Source organism: Sycon ciliatum, chromosome 3 (assembly GCF_964019385.1).
Source record: "Sycon ciliatum chromosome 3, ocSycCili1.1, whole genome shotgun sequence".
Lineage (NCBI taxonomy): Eukaryota > Metazoa > Porifera > Calcarea > Leucosolenida > Sycettidae > Sycon > Sycon ciliatum.
In genome coordinates this window covers 19278201-19298679 of record NC_088645.1, presented here as the reverse complement: position 1 = coordinate 19298679, position 20479 = coordinate 19278201, and the positions used below count along the sequence as shown (strand labels likewise).

General features: G+C 44.5%; 2 protein-coding genes across 2 annotated transcripts; both read right to left on the bottom strand.

Moving 5' to 3' along the window:
- Positions 1-6: 6 nt before the first annotated feature.
- Positions 7-3126, bottom strand: LOC135812538 (mucin-5AC-like). The gene is made up of 3 exons (XM_065325868.1): positions 2996-3126; positions 2080-2550; positions 7-1637 (listed from the first exon to the last, which is right to left on the bottom strand). The coding sequence occupies exons 1-3, from the start codon at positions 3042-3044 to the stop codon at positions 157-159; spliced, it is 2001 nt and encodes a 666-aa protein (XP_065181940.1). The 5' UTR covers positions 3045-3126; the 3' UTR covers positions 7-156.
- Positions 3127-9375: 6249 nt separating this feature from the next.
- LOC135812901 (neurogenic locus protein delta-like) lies at positions 9376-20038 on the bottom strand. The gene is made up of 6 exons (XM_065326120.1): positions 19816-20038; positions 16805-16945; positions 16328-16459; positions 14729-14860; positions 11024-11155; positions 9376-10402 (listed from the first exon to the last, which is right to left on the bottom strand). Exons 1-6 carry the CDS (start codon positions 20036-20038, stop codon positions 10143-10145), a joined length of 1020 nt encoding a protein of 339 aa, XP_065182192.1. The 3' UTR covers positions 9376-10142.
- Between the last annotated feature and the right edge of the window lie 441 nt (positions 20039-20479).

Genomic DNA, 20479 nt, shown 5'->3' with positions numbered 1-20479 from the left:
CGAATTAGAAACAAAGCGTTTAAACAAATGAGTGATTTTGGATGTCCTCGCCGCGGACAACAATCATTTCGGTCCTGGCCAGAAAATTATGAAAAATGGCGAGAAGCAAGCGAATGAGACCTGAAACTGAAATAAAAACGATTAGATGAGCATACTTCACGTTTCACAGTTTTTCTGAGGCACAGCATATATGGCAGAAGGATCAGGACTATTAACCGGCACAGTGCTGATACCACCCACTTCATCTCCTTTGCCAAGTGTGGATGCGTTGTACAATATATCATTGCTCAGGGAGATGGCTGGTTCTGCATATATGTTAGGATCTGTGTCTGTATTAGGCTGGTCAGCCCCTTGACTGGAGACTGTGTCCTGTGGGTTCATGTAATCGCCGTGGCTGTCCTTCAATACTTTGAATACCCTATATGGCAGAGGCTTTGGGACTTGAGACGGAGACACACATCTTTGTGTGTCTGACTCGGCCGGTGTCGATGTGTATGTGGCTGGAAGGGATAAGCGAGATGACTGCGGGTTGGTGCTGGTAGTGGTGGTTGTGGTATCGTGGCATACTACTGGTGTTGCGTCACTCCGACCACGGAGTTTTTTGCGCTCCACATCATCTGGATCGATAGACTTCTCCTGGTTATGTACGGCGGATTGTGCGGACTTCGATAAGACGTTAAGTGATGTTTCGTCCGTAGCACGACATATGTGGTCGATTGAATTTGTAGTACGGGGTACGTCGTCATGCTTAGTAACCGTGTACTCATCTGCCTTTTCGTAATTTCTGCAAACATCTGTCGTATTCCGCTTGTGAGGAACTGAGTAGCAGACAGTTGGAGCTGAGCTTTCTTCACATCCGGCTGCCTGTGTTCCGTTGTTTGCCGGATTTGACTTGACTTCCTGAGCTGGTTGATCAAACATTGACTTCACACTAGCGTATGGCTCACCAGCATCTTTCTGCTTCGTTTCCGTATTGACAGAACTCGTCGGAGCAGCACCATAACAAGTAGCATGCGTGTACGACACATTCACTGTAACACGGTCGTCACGAGCAGCAGCTATACCAGGAGGCGTCTGGGGACGGTTGGTTGGATTGCCGTACCCAGGTCCAACAGACGAATACAGCCCACGATCCCTCAGTTCGGCCGCAGGACTCTGGTCAACGCGGTCAGTACCATCGTGATTCTGGTAAAACTGATTTCTCGGGTCTGGCATATTTTTGGGGATGGTTGATCTACGAACAGCAATAATCCACGGATGACTGCTCTTGGAGAGAAAGATTCCTGACCTAACCAATAACAGCAGAATGAAAACGCCTAGCAGAACAGCCAGTAAAACCAGGGGAATAACAATGCTAGTTACTAAACTAAATCCACCCGAGTCACTGTCAAGTTGTTCAATGTTGCTTGTTGTTGAAGCAGATGGCTTGGTCTGAGGAATAGAGGTGCCCGTTGCGCTAGTTGACTCCACCAGTAAAGTGGTCTCGGCTGTAGTGGTTACCGCAGAATGAGTTGTGCCCTCGGTGGAACTTGAGTCCACTGAGCCAGTGGTCGCAACCGGAGTTGGTACTGTAGAAGCTTGGCGTGGGGGTATAGCAGTATTCGTGAAAGTGCTTGCTGAACTAGACGTTGGAATAACTGCAGAGAACACCAAGCGTTGCGAAGAGACTGAAGGTTATGTGATAAAGCGACTGCAGATAAACTACACACACGCCATAGACGTACGAAGCACCATGAACTACAACTGTCAAGACAGATAGTTATGTGCTGCACACATAATTATAGAGAAAGAGAAAGAGAGAGAAACAAGAAGAGAGAGAGACAAGGAGAGAGAAAAAGAGAGAGTTGAAAAAAGACCCGGTGATTAATCACATGACGAAGGAATAAGATCAGATCAAAAGGAACTACTTCGAGTAACATGTATGTTGGGCACAGGGCAACTCTATTGGATGGTAGGCTGCGGTCTGACCTTCAACCCACCTGGTGGGCACAGTGCACACCGACATGAGAATTTTCAAGAATATTCCTCAGCAGTTCTTAGTAAAAAACGGTTGGGGACTTCCATAATTCAATTGCTTACCCTGTCCAATGATGATCAGTCCTCTTGCTCCTTTGTGGTCGACTTTATATAATTGACAATAATTAGATATCCCTGGGGAAATCGTGATCAGGAACCTGCTCGTATTATTGCTTGTCATGAACCCGTGAAGCGATTCGGACGCGGCGTTCGTCAGGCTCACGTTTCTACGATTCCAGGTACTTGTCAGCAGATCTGAAAATTGAAGCATATCAAGAACTCTGTCATCGCTTCCATAACTCACTGATACAGAGCATGTTCCCGAGTACAGAAGAGAAATAGCCTTGAATGATACATCGCATGGTGATGTGAAGATGAACGGCTTCTTGTAGAGGTTTCCACCAGGCCTGACATGTATAGTAGTAGGATCACTCGCTGGCTGGACATATACAGTGTCGCCATGGTCATGTATTTTTCCATCTTCTGGTTGGCAGTTTCGCAATATGAAACCAAGAGATCCAGAGCCACACAGACCTGTAGTCATGATATAATAATGAAAAAGTAGCGAGTGAGCAGCACTATCTTTATACTTCGAAGTACATGAACCTAGCACTGTCTTAGGCTACAGACAAACAGAATATTAGTTGATACGGGCCAGTCGAAATTTCTTTCTTGCCTTTATTTGTCATCTGGCTCTTTCAATTCCACTGATGATCATCTTGCGCGACTCCAAGAACTCAGAGAAATCTTTCTGGGGCTAGTTTGCTTTCTCTTGTGTTAATGAGGCACACTGTGCATTGTTCGAGTAATCTGCATCCACACGTTCATATTTTTTATCTTTTCTAGCGGCTAAAGAAAACTAGACCAAGTCATTCCTAGGGTTCCCAGTAAAAAGGCAACGCCTGTAGGGAGTTCCCTAGTAAAATAATAAATTCTACTACTACTACTACTGTAATCCGAAACTACATGCATGACTTACTGATAGCGATTAGCAGGGCGCTGGTGCCGTGAAGAACCCTGGCGATCATGTTACTCTCGATGGTCTCTTTGGTATCGATCTCAATCCAATGCACAGATAGGGTAAAGCCTGCGACTCTCACCCTGAACTATTTTATGTAATATTATTGCTACCGACAACAAAGTAAACTGAACAAGTCTGTGTCATGCAGATCAATGCTAGGACGGCAGGGGACCAGTCTATTTCTACAAATGTGTCTAAAACACTAATCCCTAGTCCAAGAACTGAAGCAACACCAGTAGCTTGAAGAGGCCCAAGTAGCAGAAAGCACCATCTGTTTACAATCCGCAGGGCTGGCGTCTTTCGGCTCACCACCTGCATTGCGACACGCTTCACTGTGATTGTTGGCTAAAATGCACGAGTGTACCAGCCGCTAGGAGTATCTCATGCGGGTCTGGCAGCAGTCCTCCTAGAGTCATTTGGGGAGGCAGCATTGATTTGCGCATGTTTTGGAAGCCCTAGCCACGTGAGGCACACTTGGCGCACTTCTGTCTCGTGATGTTTCAAGAAATAGAGGATTAATAACTAGGTGTTACTCTGAGTTTTACACACTAGACGATCATCAAACACCACACCACACCGCTGCGCTCTCCGACCGACCTCAACACGTTGCCAGGGCACACCATCAGCAAAACGACACTTCAGTTGGTACACTGCTCCTTCAGACAGCATCTGTTTCGATCATCAGGATCTCGTCAGTGAAGGTTGATAATGTAAAATGGGTAACAGATAGTGAACTTCATCCTTTTGTAGCAAAAAAAGAAGGAAACATAATGGCGCATCTTAGGGGCAAAAAGGGGGGAAAACATAATGGCACATCCTAGGCGCGAAGATTAGGGCTAAGCAAAGGCGATACAGATAGACTTCACTGAGGATACTAACAATTTAAAGGGTGTTAGTGAGAACAGCTGTTGTCTGAAGAAGCAGAGTACTAACTGAAGTGTCGTGTTGCTGATGGTGAGCTGTGGCAACGTGTAGAGGTCGGCCAGAGAGCGCAGCGGTGCGGTGTGGTGGTTGATAAGACTCTAGACAAGGCCGAATGCTGCTACTTACCCCTTTTGATCAGGCCATCATCAGACAACAGTAATAAGATAAATCTGTTTTTTTTGGTTTATCGATGTAGGACTCAGTGAGCCGTCTCGTCACCATACCCGTCACCAATGAAACAGTCACAAATCCCCGAAGAGCAGTCATAAAGTGCCACACCAGTTTGAATCCCGATGACCAGTCACAAACAGCCGCGACTTTGTCTGTGAATGGTCACAGGATCCAAGTCAGAATGAAATTATTATGACTCAACTGGAGGCATTCATGCGATCAACAAACTGTTTTCCTTCACATGGTTCAGAAGTGAGCAAGAACTCTCGATCTTCGCGTAGTCAACTTGTGGCTCGAGTCAGTTGTGTGTGGGCTCCTCTCCAAAACAAAGGGCGGGTGAACATCTTAGTGGCTTCAGATAGAATCTCTTTTGATAGGACGTTCTGCCTAGTAGATCGTGCTATTCATCACCTTTGAAGAAACAACTTCGTCGTTCAGAAAAGCTATTTCAGAATATTGTCAGTCAAGTATTTTTTTCATGCCGATCTTATTAGAACAGAGACTGATTTCAAATGATCCAACATACCAGCAGTACTTGCTTTGTGGATCCAGAAATGAACACCGTTGACCATACAGAGACGAAAATGTAAAAAAAGATGGCAATGAAAGTATGTTCATCGCCAAGAATGTCCGGAGACATCAGGCACCTTCGTGTGCGTTGCTCTGTCTTTCTTGGGGAGGACTCAACAGAAAAAAACAATGTCCAGCTTGTTGAAACTGAAACTTTCTCTCAGTTGAAATCGTTCAGGGAAGACATCTATTCAAGACTTCATCGATCCATTTCAAGCACCATCGTAAGAAAGTAAATCAAGTCGTGTTAGCCATGAGAATAGCGATGTAGACCGGAGAAGATTGAGTCTCTTGTTTTGACTGCAGGAAACTGCATTTCAATATTGGGGCTCCACGTAATGCTTACACAGTGTATTGCTTTGAACACATCTTCTATTCATTCCTACACCCAGTATAACACTGTAAGATGTGTTGATGTAATATTAAGGTACAAGGTTATCTATAACTTGTATTACAGAACAGAACAACAAGGACAATCAAGGCTTGTTTGCTGCGACTTGAAGTATCATGCTCTCGCAATCATCAGGCAACATGAAGGTTGGGGCTAGTGGTGTTATCTTAGGCAGAAGGCTGTGTGCAGAGTGTATGGTTGTTGAAGGCAGGGCTAGCAGTGCAATGTTAGCGCCGAATGTGTGGCTGGTGTGGGCAGGAGGTGGTGAGCAATGTGTGTGGATGTTGTAGGCAGGAGGCTATAGTATTCAGCTAGCAGTATGATATTAGCGCAGTGTACATGTAAATATATATCTTCCTTTTCTTCTTTTTGCTTGGTTTCTGTTTGAACACTAGCGTTCTAGGGTGGCCGCTGGCGTTGAGGGCCTCCGCATAGATGGGAGTTGCGTCACGGAACACCGCTTCTGAGCAGAAGATGCTCGCCAGTCGATTGTTGATGCCAGGTGGGATGTTATTAAGGACTTGCGGTGGGTGATTGGAGTGAACGTTGACATACAGTGGGGTGTCGTTGGGTTTTCGGTAGTAAAGTACTCTGGCAGGACTGAATTCTCGAACCACGTCTGGAAACTGAAGAAATCCAACACCTCGTACGAAGTTGAATGGAGGATAAAAGATCGCGCCCGAGCATACTCCAACATCACAAAGCTGTGTTCCCTGTGTACCAGAGAACAGTTCCACATCCTGAAAACGCTAGGGTCACCATCCAGCCTCAACAAACGCTTGGAAATGATGTCAAGTGCCGACACGAGAACAAGTATCTCCTAGAATACCACGGTATCACCTAAATATGTCTCCACAGCCTCCTGCCCACACCATTCACCTTCACACACCTTGCTCATAATACCCTGCCCACATCAGCCGTATACATGTACATGTACACTGTGCTAATATCACACTGCTAGCTCTAGACTATAGCCTCCTGCCTACAACATCCACACACATTGCTCACCACCTCCTGCCCACACCAGCCACATGTTCTGCGCTAACATTGCACTGCTTGCCTCTGTCTTCAACAACCACACACTGTGCACACAGTCTGCTGCCTAACATAACACCGCTAACCCCAATCTTCTCCTGGCATATGTACTGGCATGGTCGGCACCCAACCTTCATTTTGCCTGATGATTGCGAGAGCATGAAACTTCAAGTCGCAGCAAACAGGCCTTGATTGTCCTTGTTGGTCTGTTCCGTATTACGCTCTGCCTCCGCCATGGTGTTGAGCACTGTCAGCACTCTGGGTACACCCTCCGGTATAAGGTGTATTATAACATTTGCAAATAGTGCATGCATACGAGCACTGTGTACCGTTTACTGTCTTCTTGCCGGTGTTTTTGGGCGAGCCTCATCACCTTCATTTGTCCATTACGTATTTTCCTTCTACATATTAATTTTTGGAAATATTCACTCACTATAACTTCTTGTGATTGCTGGTGCAAATGTAGCCTGCTATGCCTGTTTATTGGTGAGAGCCCACCAGACGTGTAAGTCGATATGGATATCTGACCAGATGTTCTTGAACTGGCATTCTGCTTTGAAAAGAACTTTGTTTAGATAAGGTTTTAAAATTGGGTGCTGAATGGCCTGGAGGAACTACCGGTAATACTGTTTGCGATCAGTATCACCAAGGGTACGGTTCTTCCGTTTGCGCATCACTTCTTGGCTTCAGGATTGTGTGAAAAGAGATGTGCTTGAATAATAATAATAATAATACAGAACTACCTTCATTCTGCCTGTGACTACTCACAGGGAAATATTGGTCACAAATACATGTCGCATGTGACTGTTCGCATGGAATTATAGTGATCACAACTGTCTTCTACCCGTGACCGCTCATAGGGAATGATAGTTTCCACAACAAATCCTGCATTACGAAGTTCTTCATGAGCAGTCACGAACTGTGTGCTTTACACATGCACATGTATGGTGAATTGTGACTGGTCATGGGGCATTGTAACTTTTGTGAATGTTTGACTGGTCACGGGGACCGTGATTGGTCACTGAGTCCTACATACCGGTATACCCAGAAAGTTAAAGTGTGAATCACAGCAATGCACTTGAAGTAAGTGAGTAAATTATCGTGTCCGCTCCGCAAGGGAACTCACAGAATCGGGCACTTAGGGTTGAAAGAACTGACCCGAAAACGTATCGACTACTTTGGTATAATTTATTCAATGCTAACGACTATATTCAATGCTATCGACTGACTATTGATTGGTTATCCAGTACCATTTCTCATATGCATGGACTATTAGTGCAGTATTGCACATGTATGCTTCCCCACCCATGCACAAGCAAACAGAAGCAGCACTTCACAATGTAGGATTCAAACCAGTGCAATGTGAGCGTGATCTTGTACATGTGAAAAGTAGCGGACATGGGAACAAGTGCAGTCTGTGCAACGGCTCCAGGTTACCAACAAATAAAGTCAAGCTACACAAAGTTTGCGACTACATTGTGGGATTCTGAACGGGGAGAAAATGGAGGCTTTTAAAAGGTGAAGGAAGGCATGTTTGTCAATGTTCTAAATGGAATACAATAGTAAATGTTGTAGAGGTCGAGAGAAGAGTAGGCGTGTGCATGTACTATTGTAGTCGTGTATAATCCCTAAGGCATTGCTAGAACAGCAGGAATCAATAGTTGGTATGAGTGCTGTGGCGAAGGAGAATGCCAGGCAAATAAAGTTGTTGACAGCTGTTCGGAGGGACAGAGAAAGCGCACTCTCGGAATGCATTCATTACAAAACAATGTGTGAGAGCGGAACGTGTACAAGTATGCTGTGCATGCAGTGTGTGGTATGTACTAAGGTCAGGCATGCGTTTAGGCTCAAGTGGTGCAGCGCAGGTCGGTGTAGTGCTAGTCAACTGACTGTTGTTGTTACAATGTACATGCGTGTAATCTAGTAGAGGTGAAGAGGCGCTACACATGTATGTTTTAGCGTTCAAGAGGACATATTTGCGAGGGTCTTTGCACCATTCCTGTGCTCAGCTGTGAAACCTGTGTGAAGCGTTCTACATAGTACATCCTAAGAGAGCATGTCTGAGAAAACCAGAACATTCGTGCAAATCGATCTCTCAGATTTCGCTCGAATTTTGCAGGTAGGTTTGCCTTGGGGTGTAGATCGACATTCCAAAGCTCGCGCAAAATCTTTTCAAGGGAGCCATGAAATTGGTATGCCCCTCAATATTGGTTTATAGGTCTACAAACGATGTATAGGTCCACAAACGAGCCACGGCACAGCGTACATGAACAAGATACGAACCATTAAGCCAACATTATCTCACCTTCGAAGAGTTCTTGGGGCAGCACCACTTAGCCACGCCAACATCCCATAAGACGAGGGCCATCATCCCTTAACGCCACAAATGATCGTATTGAGAATAGCCAAATGACAAGGTCTGATAAAACAGCGAAGTACGTCCTGAATTAGCAAACAGTATACACTTTGTTCTGCAGCGTTGGGAGTGGTGTTGAAGTCGAAAATCAGACTAGACGTTGCGGATGAGGGAGCTTTCCTGCGCAGGTGTGAGTTTGGACGTATGTCAGCATGGTCGAGTGGAAAAATTAAAAAAACCATTATTTCAAGAAAACCCAAAAAGGATGAGGGGGCAGATGTCCTCAGTGCTAGAAGAGGTGTTCTACTATCTGCCGGTGTATAGTGTTTGCTTAATGAGGACGTAGCTCGCTTTTCTTCAGCGCTTGTATTTTGGCTATTTTTAATTAAGACGATCATTTGTGGCGTCAAGGAATGATGGTCCTCGTCTTTTGGAATGCTGGAGTGGCTAAGCGAGAACTCTTCTAAGGTGAGGTAATGTTGCCTTAATTGAGTATTGTTCGTTTCATTATTCTTGTACGCGGTGGTGTGGCTCGTTTTTAGTCCCATGAATCATGTAAGTGTTCGACCATATTGAGGGGTATACCAATTTTCAAGGTTCCATCAGAACCTTTTCTGCGGGCTTTACCATGTCGATCTTCACCCTAAAGGAAACTGTAAGGTGTCAATAGGTGTTTGTGCCAAACACAGAACTCGTTGTTGCGATGGTACTCGAGAGGAGCGCCAGAACATCTTTTTTTCTCATTGAAAACTGATTGAAGTGAAGTAGAAACTTCAACATTTGTACAGTTGAGCGCTTGTGCGGACGAGAAGCATTTAGGGGTAGGGCTAGATTCAACCAAAACGAGAAGAGCACAGCCAACAAGATATAAGAGATATTAAAAGCCCTTGAAGCAATAGTACTCCGATATCCACAAGATATCGCGGAGAATCACTATGCTGAAAACCCTCTTGTGAATAATACCTGCTAAAACAGCTCGAAAGGAGGCGTGAACTACCTTTATCAAAATGCACAGACTGCGAATATTTCAAATACATCATGTGCATGTATAATTATTAACATTATCTTGTATGCCCACTGCAAAATAAAAGGGAGAGCAGACCGAATAACAACAATTAAAAACGAGGGCGTCGTGCAGGCTGTTAAAAACGTATTGATTTCATCTTTCGAACCTGGTTACACACAAAACATACCATGTCTTTTAGAGCAAGACAAGTTCGCCTAGCTAAATGTACTGGCATTGCGATCAGAGTGACATACATGCATGTTGTGTTGTATCCATTTTGCAAAATGTTGAGATCTACAAAATTATGGGAAAAAACATGCCAGATTTTGTGAAATCCGAATTCCCCTAAAAGAACTCAATGCAACAATTCTTGAATAGCATAGAGAATGGAATGGAATACCTGATATTAACGCCACAACAGTACCGTGCGAGAAAGATGCGCAAGAAGGAAACGACTAGAAGCGTGACAATGATTGTGGCAAAGTATGAATAGTATTCAAACAGGACCTTGAAGTATGAAAAATATTCATATTTTACAAGCATAGTTACAAAAACCCAAGCACATTTACAATGTACACCAAACGTCACTATGCTATCAGTGCACGTGTAGATTCATGTAGAGCTCTTGCTTATCAGCAATGATGCATCGAGATTACTGTATAGTATCATACAAAGAAGGATCTTGTCGAGCTGCCGACGACGTTGTTTCATAGGCTTCATTGCATGTCAGGGATAGGGCGTTACTGCCAGGTGCTCCCACCGTGTTCTGTAAAGCAGCAGTTTGAACGCTCATGTGGGCTGCTTTCGTATATTTTCTCTTCAGCTGAGCTATCAGAATTGAGATCGTGAGTACAGAGACGACTACCACAAGACTGATAGAGATGGCGAAGGTCACAATGGAGACGAATCCACCTTTAGTTAATTTATCATTTGTGTCAAAGTTGGTTGCGTTTGGGTGACGGGTTCGTGGATATACACGCAAAGCAAAGACAGGAGAAAATTACAGTGCGCACATTGACTTGAACAGGCGGCGTGGAGTCAAGAATCCTAGTAATGGTAGAGAAAGTGTACATGCAGTCACACCATGGCATGATTTTGATGTTCTTGCGTCATGGTATGCCTGTGTGCACACCTTTTTTTAGCGTTACACGCATAGAATATCAACAATGACGGGGAAAGCAGGTAGTGAATTTTGCACAAATGGAACAAGGTGTAACCCGATATTCGAAACCCTTCTACAAATCTGGGGGAATTGAGTTCACAACTTCTTCCGAAATACCCCACGGTCTGAAACGATGTCCATACACGGCCCCTATTGCAACATCTGCTTATCACAGCCCAATACATCGAAATGTCACTATGCATTACTTTAATAAAAGATCAGGGCACCAAGTCGGGGGGACTGTCCTAGTAAATTTGAATAGAATTCTCTTCGCATCGGCCTATGTTTTCACTGAGTCTTGGGATGTTGCAATAAATTAATAGTTAAGTAGTTCATGCATTTGTGAATAGGAACTTGTAGAAATTACTCACCGTCACATTGCGACCCAGCATATCCAGGAAGACAGGGACAATGGTATGAGCCGTTCAAATTCTGGCATTGTCTGTTGTCACTATTGACCATTTCGTTGCAGTTGTGTTTGCCATATTGACATTCATCAATGTCTAGATGCCCATTAGATTAAAACCCGTTGCAATGTGTTCGGTACACATGTCCGCATGCCCCACCGACCACAAATGTAAACACGAGCAGGCATAACACACAGAAACAGACGAACACACCGCTGAACCTTTACTAATATGTCATCGTATGGAGACCCTGGCCTTTTCTCAATGTGACCCGGACAGATATGCATCCATGCAGACAGACAAACGAAAAGAAACACAGACAGACAAAGAAACACATACGCTCACATCATCAACACTGCTGAATGTGTAGGGCAGGCAAGCTTTCTGCCCATCTGGTTACTTTAAATCAAGAAATTTAGGTCGGTGAGAAACTTTGGCCGATCTCGAAATGATACTTCTGGCCGATATTTAACTTTGGCAGATTGGAGTTTGCAAAAAGACATCGATCGGAAGCTGTTGCTCTCAAATGTAGCAATGGCTCAATTATGCATCATTTGCTTCTATGACAAACTTTGGACTGACATTTACTTTGGCCGTTTGGTACCAAGCGGCAAAATCAGCGGAATTAAATCACCAGCGAACATCAGATGATTTAGAGTAATACTTTCTTGGAAGCAGCGATTCGGACACACTGCAGTATATTCTGCCTTCCTTCAATGTTGCCCTGTGAAACGTGAGAAGTCCATCTACGTTGTCTTCTTCACCTTCCGTCCAGAATGTATCACGCTCACGAGGACGCATTTTTCTGATCTTTGGTGTTATCAATGCAATTCTACGTGTCATCCTTGTATAGCGCAGGTTTTCTTCACGAAATAAGATATACCAGGTACAGTAGATCATAAAGTGGCCACGACGACGGTAATGACAGCCAAGGCCGCCACCAAATTCAGAATAATCTATGTGAATATGCAGTGCCTAACGGTGGAGGCGAGGGAGCAGCAGGGCTGGAACAACCAATAAAAAGGAAGGACGTGAAAGGATGCACGTTGTTGCTTGGAGTTGAAGAGGTGTTCGCTGCACTGGCCATTGTTGTCGCCGCGAAGATCCTAGCTGTAGCATCAGTGCGGTGGGCCACACGTTCCACTCCATTGTCACCGATCCCAACTATTCTGAAAAGCTCTGCATCCCGCAAGGTCCCGCCGACCTGTCTCCTTGACCGAACTTGATCCTGTGACTCCTGCTGACGTCCAACGTCTCCTTGAGAATTTGGATGCGCGTAAAGCCACAGGTTGTGACGGAATTCCGGGCTCTCTGCTACAGCAGTGTGCTGACTTGTTGGCATATTTTTCTTGCTGTGCTCCTCTGCACCTCGCTGAGGACTGGAACCATTCCATCTGGATTTAAATTGGCGTCTGTCGTGCCACTGAACAAGGCCCCAACTCCTCACCAACTATAGACCTTTATCCCTTATCCCAATAGTACCAAGTTGCTGAAGAGAATAGTACAACACCAGCTACTTCGTCATTTGGACTTGAGCAAGGCACTACCCAAGCCACAATTTACCTTCCGCAAGAAATGTTCTACGGAAATGCCCTCTGTGTGCTGATCGATAATCTGCGAGAGACAGTGGCAAGATCACAAGGCTGTGCCAACTAGACAATTCGAAGGCTTTAGTGATAAAGGGCACCACTACAATTTGATCCGAGACCTGGCTGTTGTAATTTCTGGAATTGTCCTCAATTTGTTCGACGACTACTTGTCCGGCCGCTAGCAGCAGATACTCCTCTCACCTTCAATCAGCCATGCTCTGGATTGCACCTGCGGAGTGCCCACCGGCTCTGTTCTATAGTCTGGCCTCTTCAGTATATAAACACGTGATGTCGGTTTCCTTGCATGTGCCAAGTGTCCAATTTCCAGATGTTATAGCCATGTACGACCCCCAGATCTCAGCGGCGGAAGCGTCCAGAACCCTCACCACAGCGGAAACTGCTCTGGCCGATTGGCCGAAGTCTCGAGGCCTCATCTTGAACGCCGACAAGACGAAGGTTCTGACTATCAATCCCCAACATAATGTACCGGAGATAACAGTCAAAAGCGGCGAGTGTCTCCTCCCTTCAGCATCTTCTGCGCGCTACCTCAGCGTTCACCTTGCCAATCGCCTAAATTGGGACACCCATGTTAACTATGACTGTGGTCACCAAGGTTGCCAAGACAATTGGTGCCCTGTTGCGCCCTTGCCGATGCCTATCAAGACGCTCTCGTCAGGTGTCTGCGAAGGTGGTCATAATGACCGACCTGCTTTATGGCTATTATCAACCGCAATGCGAGAGGATCAACTGAAAGGACTACAAACCGCACGAAACAGTGCCATTTGCTGTATTGATGGCAAAAGCCTCGGACAGCCATGCAGTCGCTCACTCCCTGTACCATGTCAGTCCGCTATAGTGGCAGAAGTATTATGGACCATCTGGCGATGAGTCCACGCCAGCACGAGCCCTGCGCTCGCCCAGCTTCTGACCCCGCACAAGGCACCCCTACCCCCATCAGTAGTCAAATGGCCTACTAAGCCAGGCAAACCGTAGCCCCGCCGGTCAGCGGAGATTTTCTGTTGCTAGTGCTCTGCTGTGGATCGCTCTCCCTGGTGAGGTCGGCACAATTACCCTGCTACCTGAGTTGAAACATGCATGTGAACCATGCGCCTGTAGGGAATAGTTCGAGATACTGCTGATCGCTCTGCTCTCCCTCCCCGAGCAGTTCAGTAATACTCACGTAGTATCACAGATACATCGTATTCTTCCGCCACCCCCCCCCCCGTTTACTCGAGATTATGAGTTTCCTAATCTCTTGCTATGTGCTTCCATTGACTTTACTAAGTTCTTCCATAGCCACTTCAAGGCTAAGCATTTGCAATCATTTTACTGGGTCGTCATCCTGTTTGAATGTGCGAAGCAAAATAAAAAACAATCAACCAACCGTAACAGAAATGGAGCGGCGGTAATCTTAGGATGGTGAAATGCAACAACTGCCAGCGTTCCCGGAGCACAATATTCAATCAAGTGCAACTGAAGAGGAGTGAGTTTCATCCACAAACTGAATATCAATAAGCGATTGGTTCCAGTTTGAATGGTTGCAGGGGACCAAAACAAATCGCCTCAATCGTCCTTCTCTTCCTTTTCTTCACCGCACCATTTCTGTTTAAAAAAAATACTAATTAAAGATAACATGCGAAGGAAAAAATGGCACGAGTTATGAATAACTGTCCACTAACGTCACCAGATCATTATAGCTAGTGCGACAAGAAGGGATGACGCTGTCAAACAGTACTGGGACATTCAACAACCTGACTCCTAACTCTAACACTTGTCTTCTGGCAGACTCAAATCGATAACCTTTCGACTTGGAAGGCTGAGGTTACGAAAGGTCCAAGACTGGAAGGACAATTCAACGAAGAAGAGTCCAAGCAAAGGCCCAAAGCAACGAAGAATTTTCTATCCCGTCAACTTAAGAAGAATAGCTACAAAGAATGCTGCAAGTTGCACGATGATTACAAAACTGAGTTAGTAACTGAGTTAGTAAGACAATTTGAAATACAGGGCTTACTACAACTCGACGACGCAAACGGCGAATTGGGAAAATTGGCGGAAGAAATCTGAAGATCATGCAGCTTACCTATGCATGTAGAACCTGTAAATCCATCCAGACATCGGCAGTAATACGACCCCTCAGTATTCACACATTTTCTGTTTCCAGGATTATCCAGTCCATGACAGGTGTACGTGCCATTGGCACATTCGTTTATATCTGAATGCAAAGCATCGTAAAGTACCAGTATGTTGAATTTTGAAATCTATTTCTAACATTGTAGAAGATTGAAAAGAACTGGGGTACAAAATCTTTAAGGTTGCGCATGACTTCCATTCAAAAAAGCGGATTTTTTAATGACGATATATTTCAACTATTAAAATTTGGTAGATGAAAATTTCAAGATATGCCTAAGATATAAGCTCGTATAGCCACTGAAACATATTTTTTTCAATGGATGCTTTCTTTCCAGGTCTTTAGCGGCAAAGAACGCTATCATATTCCTTCCTGGCATTGTTGGCGGCAGGGAAGGAGTTGGGGGCGACGTCACCACAATTCCTGGAATATCGTTTGTACAATATTCAAATGTTTCCTTAGAAGCCCTTAAAAAGGTAATTGGCTACATAAGCTAACAATGCGTTCGAAGTTAACCCTTTATGTACTGAAAAAAATGTACGCAGACTGAATTCGATCTCGACTCGCCTCAAATTCCATAATTCTCCGGGTCATAACTTTGGTCTCCTTTTGACGATTTTTTCAATCTTGAGCTTCCTGGAAAGCTCGTCACTAGAGGAACACATTGAGCTCGCACTTGCCACCACGAAGGTCAAAACCCCAGCGCTACAGCCCAGCGTCTTGGTTGCAACGCCAATATTCCGACAGAAGTCGTCTTGTATCAGCCATTTCGCTCTCCTTGCTTGTAACAACTAATTTTTACTTCCAAAAAAATTTCACAATCTGCCACGGGTCCGTTTGCCATTTTGAATGTGTTTCTACGTCACTGGATGCCCAGAAAGATGGGGAAATCCCTTATTCAAATCTGCGCCCGCGGCTATTGAGCGACAATTGCCGCGATTTGACTTTCGAGCTTCGTAACTCTGGAACCGCACATCGGAGTGTTTCTGCGATTGTTTCAATGGACAGCTGGGCGTTTTCTCTTCGACCTACATAATTTAGGTTTTGGAAATACCCCAGAAATGACTGAGTTACGATCGATTGAAAATTTGAAAAGTTTCGATCCCAGGGGATCGAAAGTTGTACAGTCCGTACACAAAGGGTTAACATCAAGAGAAGACCACAGGATTTCATTTGCTGTATAGAGTGTTGAGTTGAACTGGGATGGCGAGCGAATTTAATTATGGTGAAAATGGATATAAAATCATGAAACTCGGAGTAAAAACACTTTCTCTGTCCTCCTATGGTTTGAACCAGCTCTACTACTCGGTATTGAGCATTGTCTTGGACAGATTGGAACCTGTCTGTTTTAAAAATGGTATAGAGTGTTTCACATATTTGTTATGCGACTTGATTTCTGCACAAAGTGCAAAGTGATCATGCATACCGCTCATGTCACGTGGACAGTGGACCCAATAATAATGACCCAAAGAGAACAGGATGTGGTTTATAAGCAACAAAATCTATGGTAAAAAATCCCATATCAATTAGAAAATGTATCTCTTGACTTACCTTCACACACTTCGCTATGTCCACCAAATCCTGTGTTACATTCGCAAGCAAAGGATCCGTAACTGTTATGGCATTTTCCTACTCCTGGTTTGTCACAATTGTTCAAGCCGGGTATATTACATTCATCAATATCTGTATTGAGAGCAATTGCAAGGAAGAGAAGCGTTTGGCTGTTATTTAAGGGTTATGGCAGACGAAACAGGACGCAAAACTAGGTATAGTCACAAGATCTGAGCTTATTCTTGTTAACCATAGTTCGGTCATTCCAAAAGTTTGACTCGCGCGGTGTCAAATGACCCCTTTGGCTGTTCTAGGGTTAAAATGGAGTATGGGTAAGCGATGAACGCCAACCGTTTTGGGCGACACATCACATGTGTTTCCGTGGGTGGTTGTTTCTAATCTTTGATGGCAGGTTGCCAGTACAAGGACTCGTCCAAATTTCAATTAGTATCACGAAAGAAATAGGAGTTCACTCACCTACGTCACACTTCCTTCCCGTCATACCTGGTTGACAAACACATACCGAGGACTGTTGTGTTGTGTTGAACACACATTCTCCAGCAACGGAGCAAGGTAGATGACTTGTTAAGTCTGTTGTGGGGCATGATGGCGTTCGACCTGCAATGTGATTTCAGTGAGCACAGACCATATGCAACGTTGGGAACATTGCCATGCAACGAATCCAAATGCATGAATGCATTATGGATAGGTGACATCCGTGTCCCGGTTTCCAATTGTCCCACCTTGCATTAACGTAGTAAAAATTGATTGAGAAACTTGTTCGACTTTGCAGAGTGAATGGGAAGAAAGTGAGTCTGGTCTGAAAGCCTTTGATGCTTAATCATGTTTCTGTTTGTATTGTAATTGTGTTTTATTAGTTTGTTCGGGCATTCCAACATACACAATGGTCGCCGTACAGGGGCCCCAGATTAATGAACGTGTTAAGTTCCAGGCGAAAATATCTTGCTATATTGTGTTTGCGTTTGCCCAGACATCTTCTTTTGTATACATTGTACATTGCATACATATCCATTGATAATGCTTTAGTTCGCCAATTGTGCCACTTTAAACTAGAGGTTGGAAAAGTTTATAATTTATTGTCTGCTCACTGACTTGTCAGTTTGCGAACTCTGGCAAGGTACTTTCGGGCCTGGTTTTAATCTGGCTTTGGAAAATGTATTTTTCATTGCTACCAGGTTCGGCCTCATTTCCTCTGTGCTGCGCTGATGAGTCCACAAAGGACGAAACAGTTCTGTCCGCAGATTGAGTAATATATTGTCTGGGATGTTCTCGCACGATCCGCTTCCCAAACCAACCTTACCACCAGTTTACTCATACCTCCTCGTTGATACATGGTCGGTGGCGTGTACGGCATAGCTGGCTGGCACGTCAATCTGTATGCTGTGGGAACCCTAATATCATAAGCGCCATGTTCTGCGAGGCTGGATCCGCAAAAACTACTGCACGGCAAATGAATGTGTATAATGACCTACAGACAGGCCCCTAACCCATCCTTCATGGCTTCCTTCATGCTGGCAACTGTTTCTCTGCAGGTCTCACCTCACATCAGCTCCAGCGCCTTGAGCGTTTACTCAAGCGTGCAGCCGCTGCGTTGTGATTGCTCAATTTGCATCCCCATCTGTCCGTTGTATTGCCAATTGCGCTTGCACGCACTAGATGTTACGCACTGTCACAAACTCCTTCGTTACACTTGCCCAGGCTTTCAAGATAAATGCAGTACATTGTTTACTTATGTGTTTAGTCCTCTCAATGCCGGCCGTGCTACACGCAGTCAGGAAATTCGCCTACTTAAAATGTCCATTCACTAAGACATCCGCTGATACACACTCTACCTTATTCCATTTTGTATCACTGTAGAACAGGCTTCAGCCCAACATCAATAAGATTCCACAGTATCATCGACTCATGCGATCCCTCCCAGTGTATGTTGCCACTGCCCGCTTTATTAATATTCCATTTACTGACGTTTTTAATACTTTATTCCCCACTTTATTCAGTGTGGACATGGATGAAAAGCCAATGCCCATATTACAGTAAAGAAAAGCACCAAGGAACTACAAGTTATGCTATAATGTCAACTAGCACCACCAGTTACTTGCTACGTGCTAGAGCTGACGGCCAGTTAGTTGTAGAACGTCAGTTCTGACCGGAAGTGTTGTGTAATGTTTTCGCACGAGGTTATGGCCAAGGACCAGGTGGTGTTAGTGGACATTATAGCGTTATTAATTTTTTAGTTCTTTGGTCCTTTTCTATATTCAGTATCATTTCCTTTAGTGGCCTTTAATACTTTATATTTATACTTCCTTTGGTTGATATCATGTTATTAAGCAAATTTGCTTTTTTGTTCTTTGGCTCTAAATATACAAACACCAACAAAAACTATGTCCAAACTACGGCCACTATACAGAGCTATGTCAGCCACCAAGCATGGCAGTACGTCTCAGTACTGGCAAGGAAGGGGTAGTAATTGCTAAACCAAGGCGGATTATGCTCAGTATATTGCTGAATAACTCTTTCCATTATGCCAGAATCAAGCCAGTTACTATGCTACATCATGCTGGAATGATGCCGATGATTGTGCTGTAACATGCTGTGGTCAAATGTAATGGTATGGTGAACTCAGTACAAACAGCCCTTGGAGGACTATGCTCCTTATATCGCTGAACTTTTCGTTCCATTATTCCCAAGTCATGCAAGTGAGTATTCTACATTATCCTGGAATAATGCCAAGATGGTGCTATACTGTACCCTTGCACTCGTGTTGGATTTCCACCTTTCAAAAACACTCTGGCACCGTTAAAGCATTTATTATAAGGGGTAATATTCACCAGGTTATTTCCTTTAGCATGCCGAAATATGACTAGAGCATTAATTAATCTTCAGCCCCCGACCATCTGGTTTCAGAAGTCCTTTTATGCCAAGGCATATTTGGTTTAGGAAAAATCGGAAAATGTTCCCAGAAATCATGCCAGCATATTCCGCCAAGGGCTAGTAATTGTTCTTCAGCACGGCAGCCAGGACAGCACGTGGGGCCGCTTTATGTTGGTAAGGTATGGCACTTGGTATGCTAACAGTGGTACGACGCAGTTGGTTACTGTCTATGGTGCAATGTCCATGCAGAAGTGTCAGTATACGTTATTATGGAAAACTGCCATCAACAATAGGTTGTCATTGATCCAACAGATAGATCATACCAGGTTTAGGGTTACTTCACTCGCAGGAAATTTGTATTTCTCGCGAAACATTTTCAGTTTCTGTTGCAAAGATGGCATCTGGTGTGTTCTTTATTGTTGCTTCTTTTCCTGACTTCTTCAGTCAGTTTTGAGTCTCACCAGTGTCCCTGTCCAGTTTCATCTGGCTGCAGCCAACTACCCTTCACTTTGTGTGTTGTCGCAATTGCTGTCTATGTCTCTGGGTTTGCCCGTGTATGTGGAGCGAGAAGTGCAGCAATAACGGGGCCTACTTACTGATGCAGTGTTTAAGGTCAGCTGCAAGCCGCGGTGCGAAACCCAAGACAATACTTAACGTGAATGGCCACAGCTGCTTGACAACTGCCTCATCTAACATTGCTTGAATGGCAGCTGATGTGCTGAGAATGGATAAGGCTCTTGGACGACTGGAGTTGGCGATCAGTAACCATTCAGTCATACAATTGGTATCTTCAGCGACCACCGCAGCTGGTGCATTCATTTACACAACAAAACATATTGGAAATTGAGGAAACTCGGAAATTAGGTAGGCACAGCTCCACTCATTAATGAGTGCATTGCAATGACACGGCTGCTTCAGCACACTCTAGGGCTTATTATGGAGCTGTCTCTAATCCCCACTAGAAATTGTGTACAGTAATGTCTCATCCTTCCACTGGAGTATAATTATTGCCATGTGAAGTTTATTCACCATCCGTAGAGGGCTCAATTTGCTGAGCGAATAACACAGACAGAAGAACGATCAGTTGCTATTTCGTAACTGTTGATCTTCGTCTGATGATTGATTCTGTTAGTGAAACTCAGATTCACGAAACAGCAATTTCCCGTTCTTCTGTAGGAGTATAATAATATTATGTGTACAATAAATGAGGATGCCGAGGATTTAGGACCAATGAAAACTATTCTAAAAACCTCGGGGGAC

What these genes read in the sequence shown, in the direction of transcription:
- LOC135812538 (XM_065325868.1), bottom strand. Translation starts at nt 3,044, where the DNA reads ATGATCGCCAGGGTTCTTCACGGCACCAGCGCCCTGCTAATCGCTATC. An exon ending in CGCCCTGCTAATCGCTATCA is followed by an intron (nt 2,551 to 2,995) that starts GTAAGTCATGCA and finishes TCATGACTACAG; the next exon opens with GTCTGTGTGGCTCTGGATCT. An exon ending in ACTGATCATCATTGGACAGG is followed by an intron (nt 1,638 to 2,079) that starts GTAAGCAATTGA and finishes TGTTCTCTGCAG; the next exon opens with TTATTCCAACGTCTAGTTCA.
- LOC135812901 (XM_065326120.1), bottom strand. Translation starts at nt 20,038, where the DNA reads ATGAATGCACCAGCTGCGGTGGTCGCTGAAGATACCAATTGTATGACT. An exon ending in ACATAGCGAAGTGTGTGAAG is followed by an intron (nt 14,861 to 16,327) that starts GTAAGTCAAGAG and finishes CTTTGCATTCAG; the next exon opens with ATATAAACGAATGTGCCAAT. An exon ending in TACAGGTTCTACATGCATAG is followed by an intron (nt 11,156 to 14,728) that starts GTAAGCTGCATG and finishes ATGGGCATCTAG; the next exon opens with ACATTGATGAATGTCAATAT.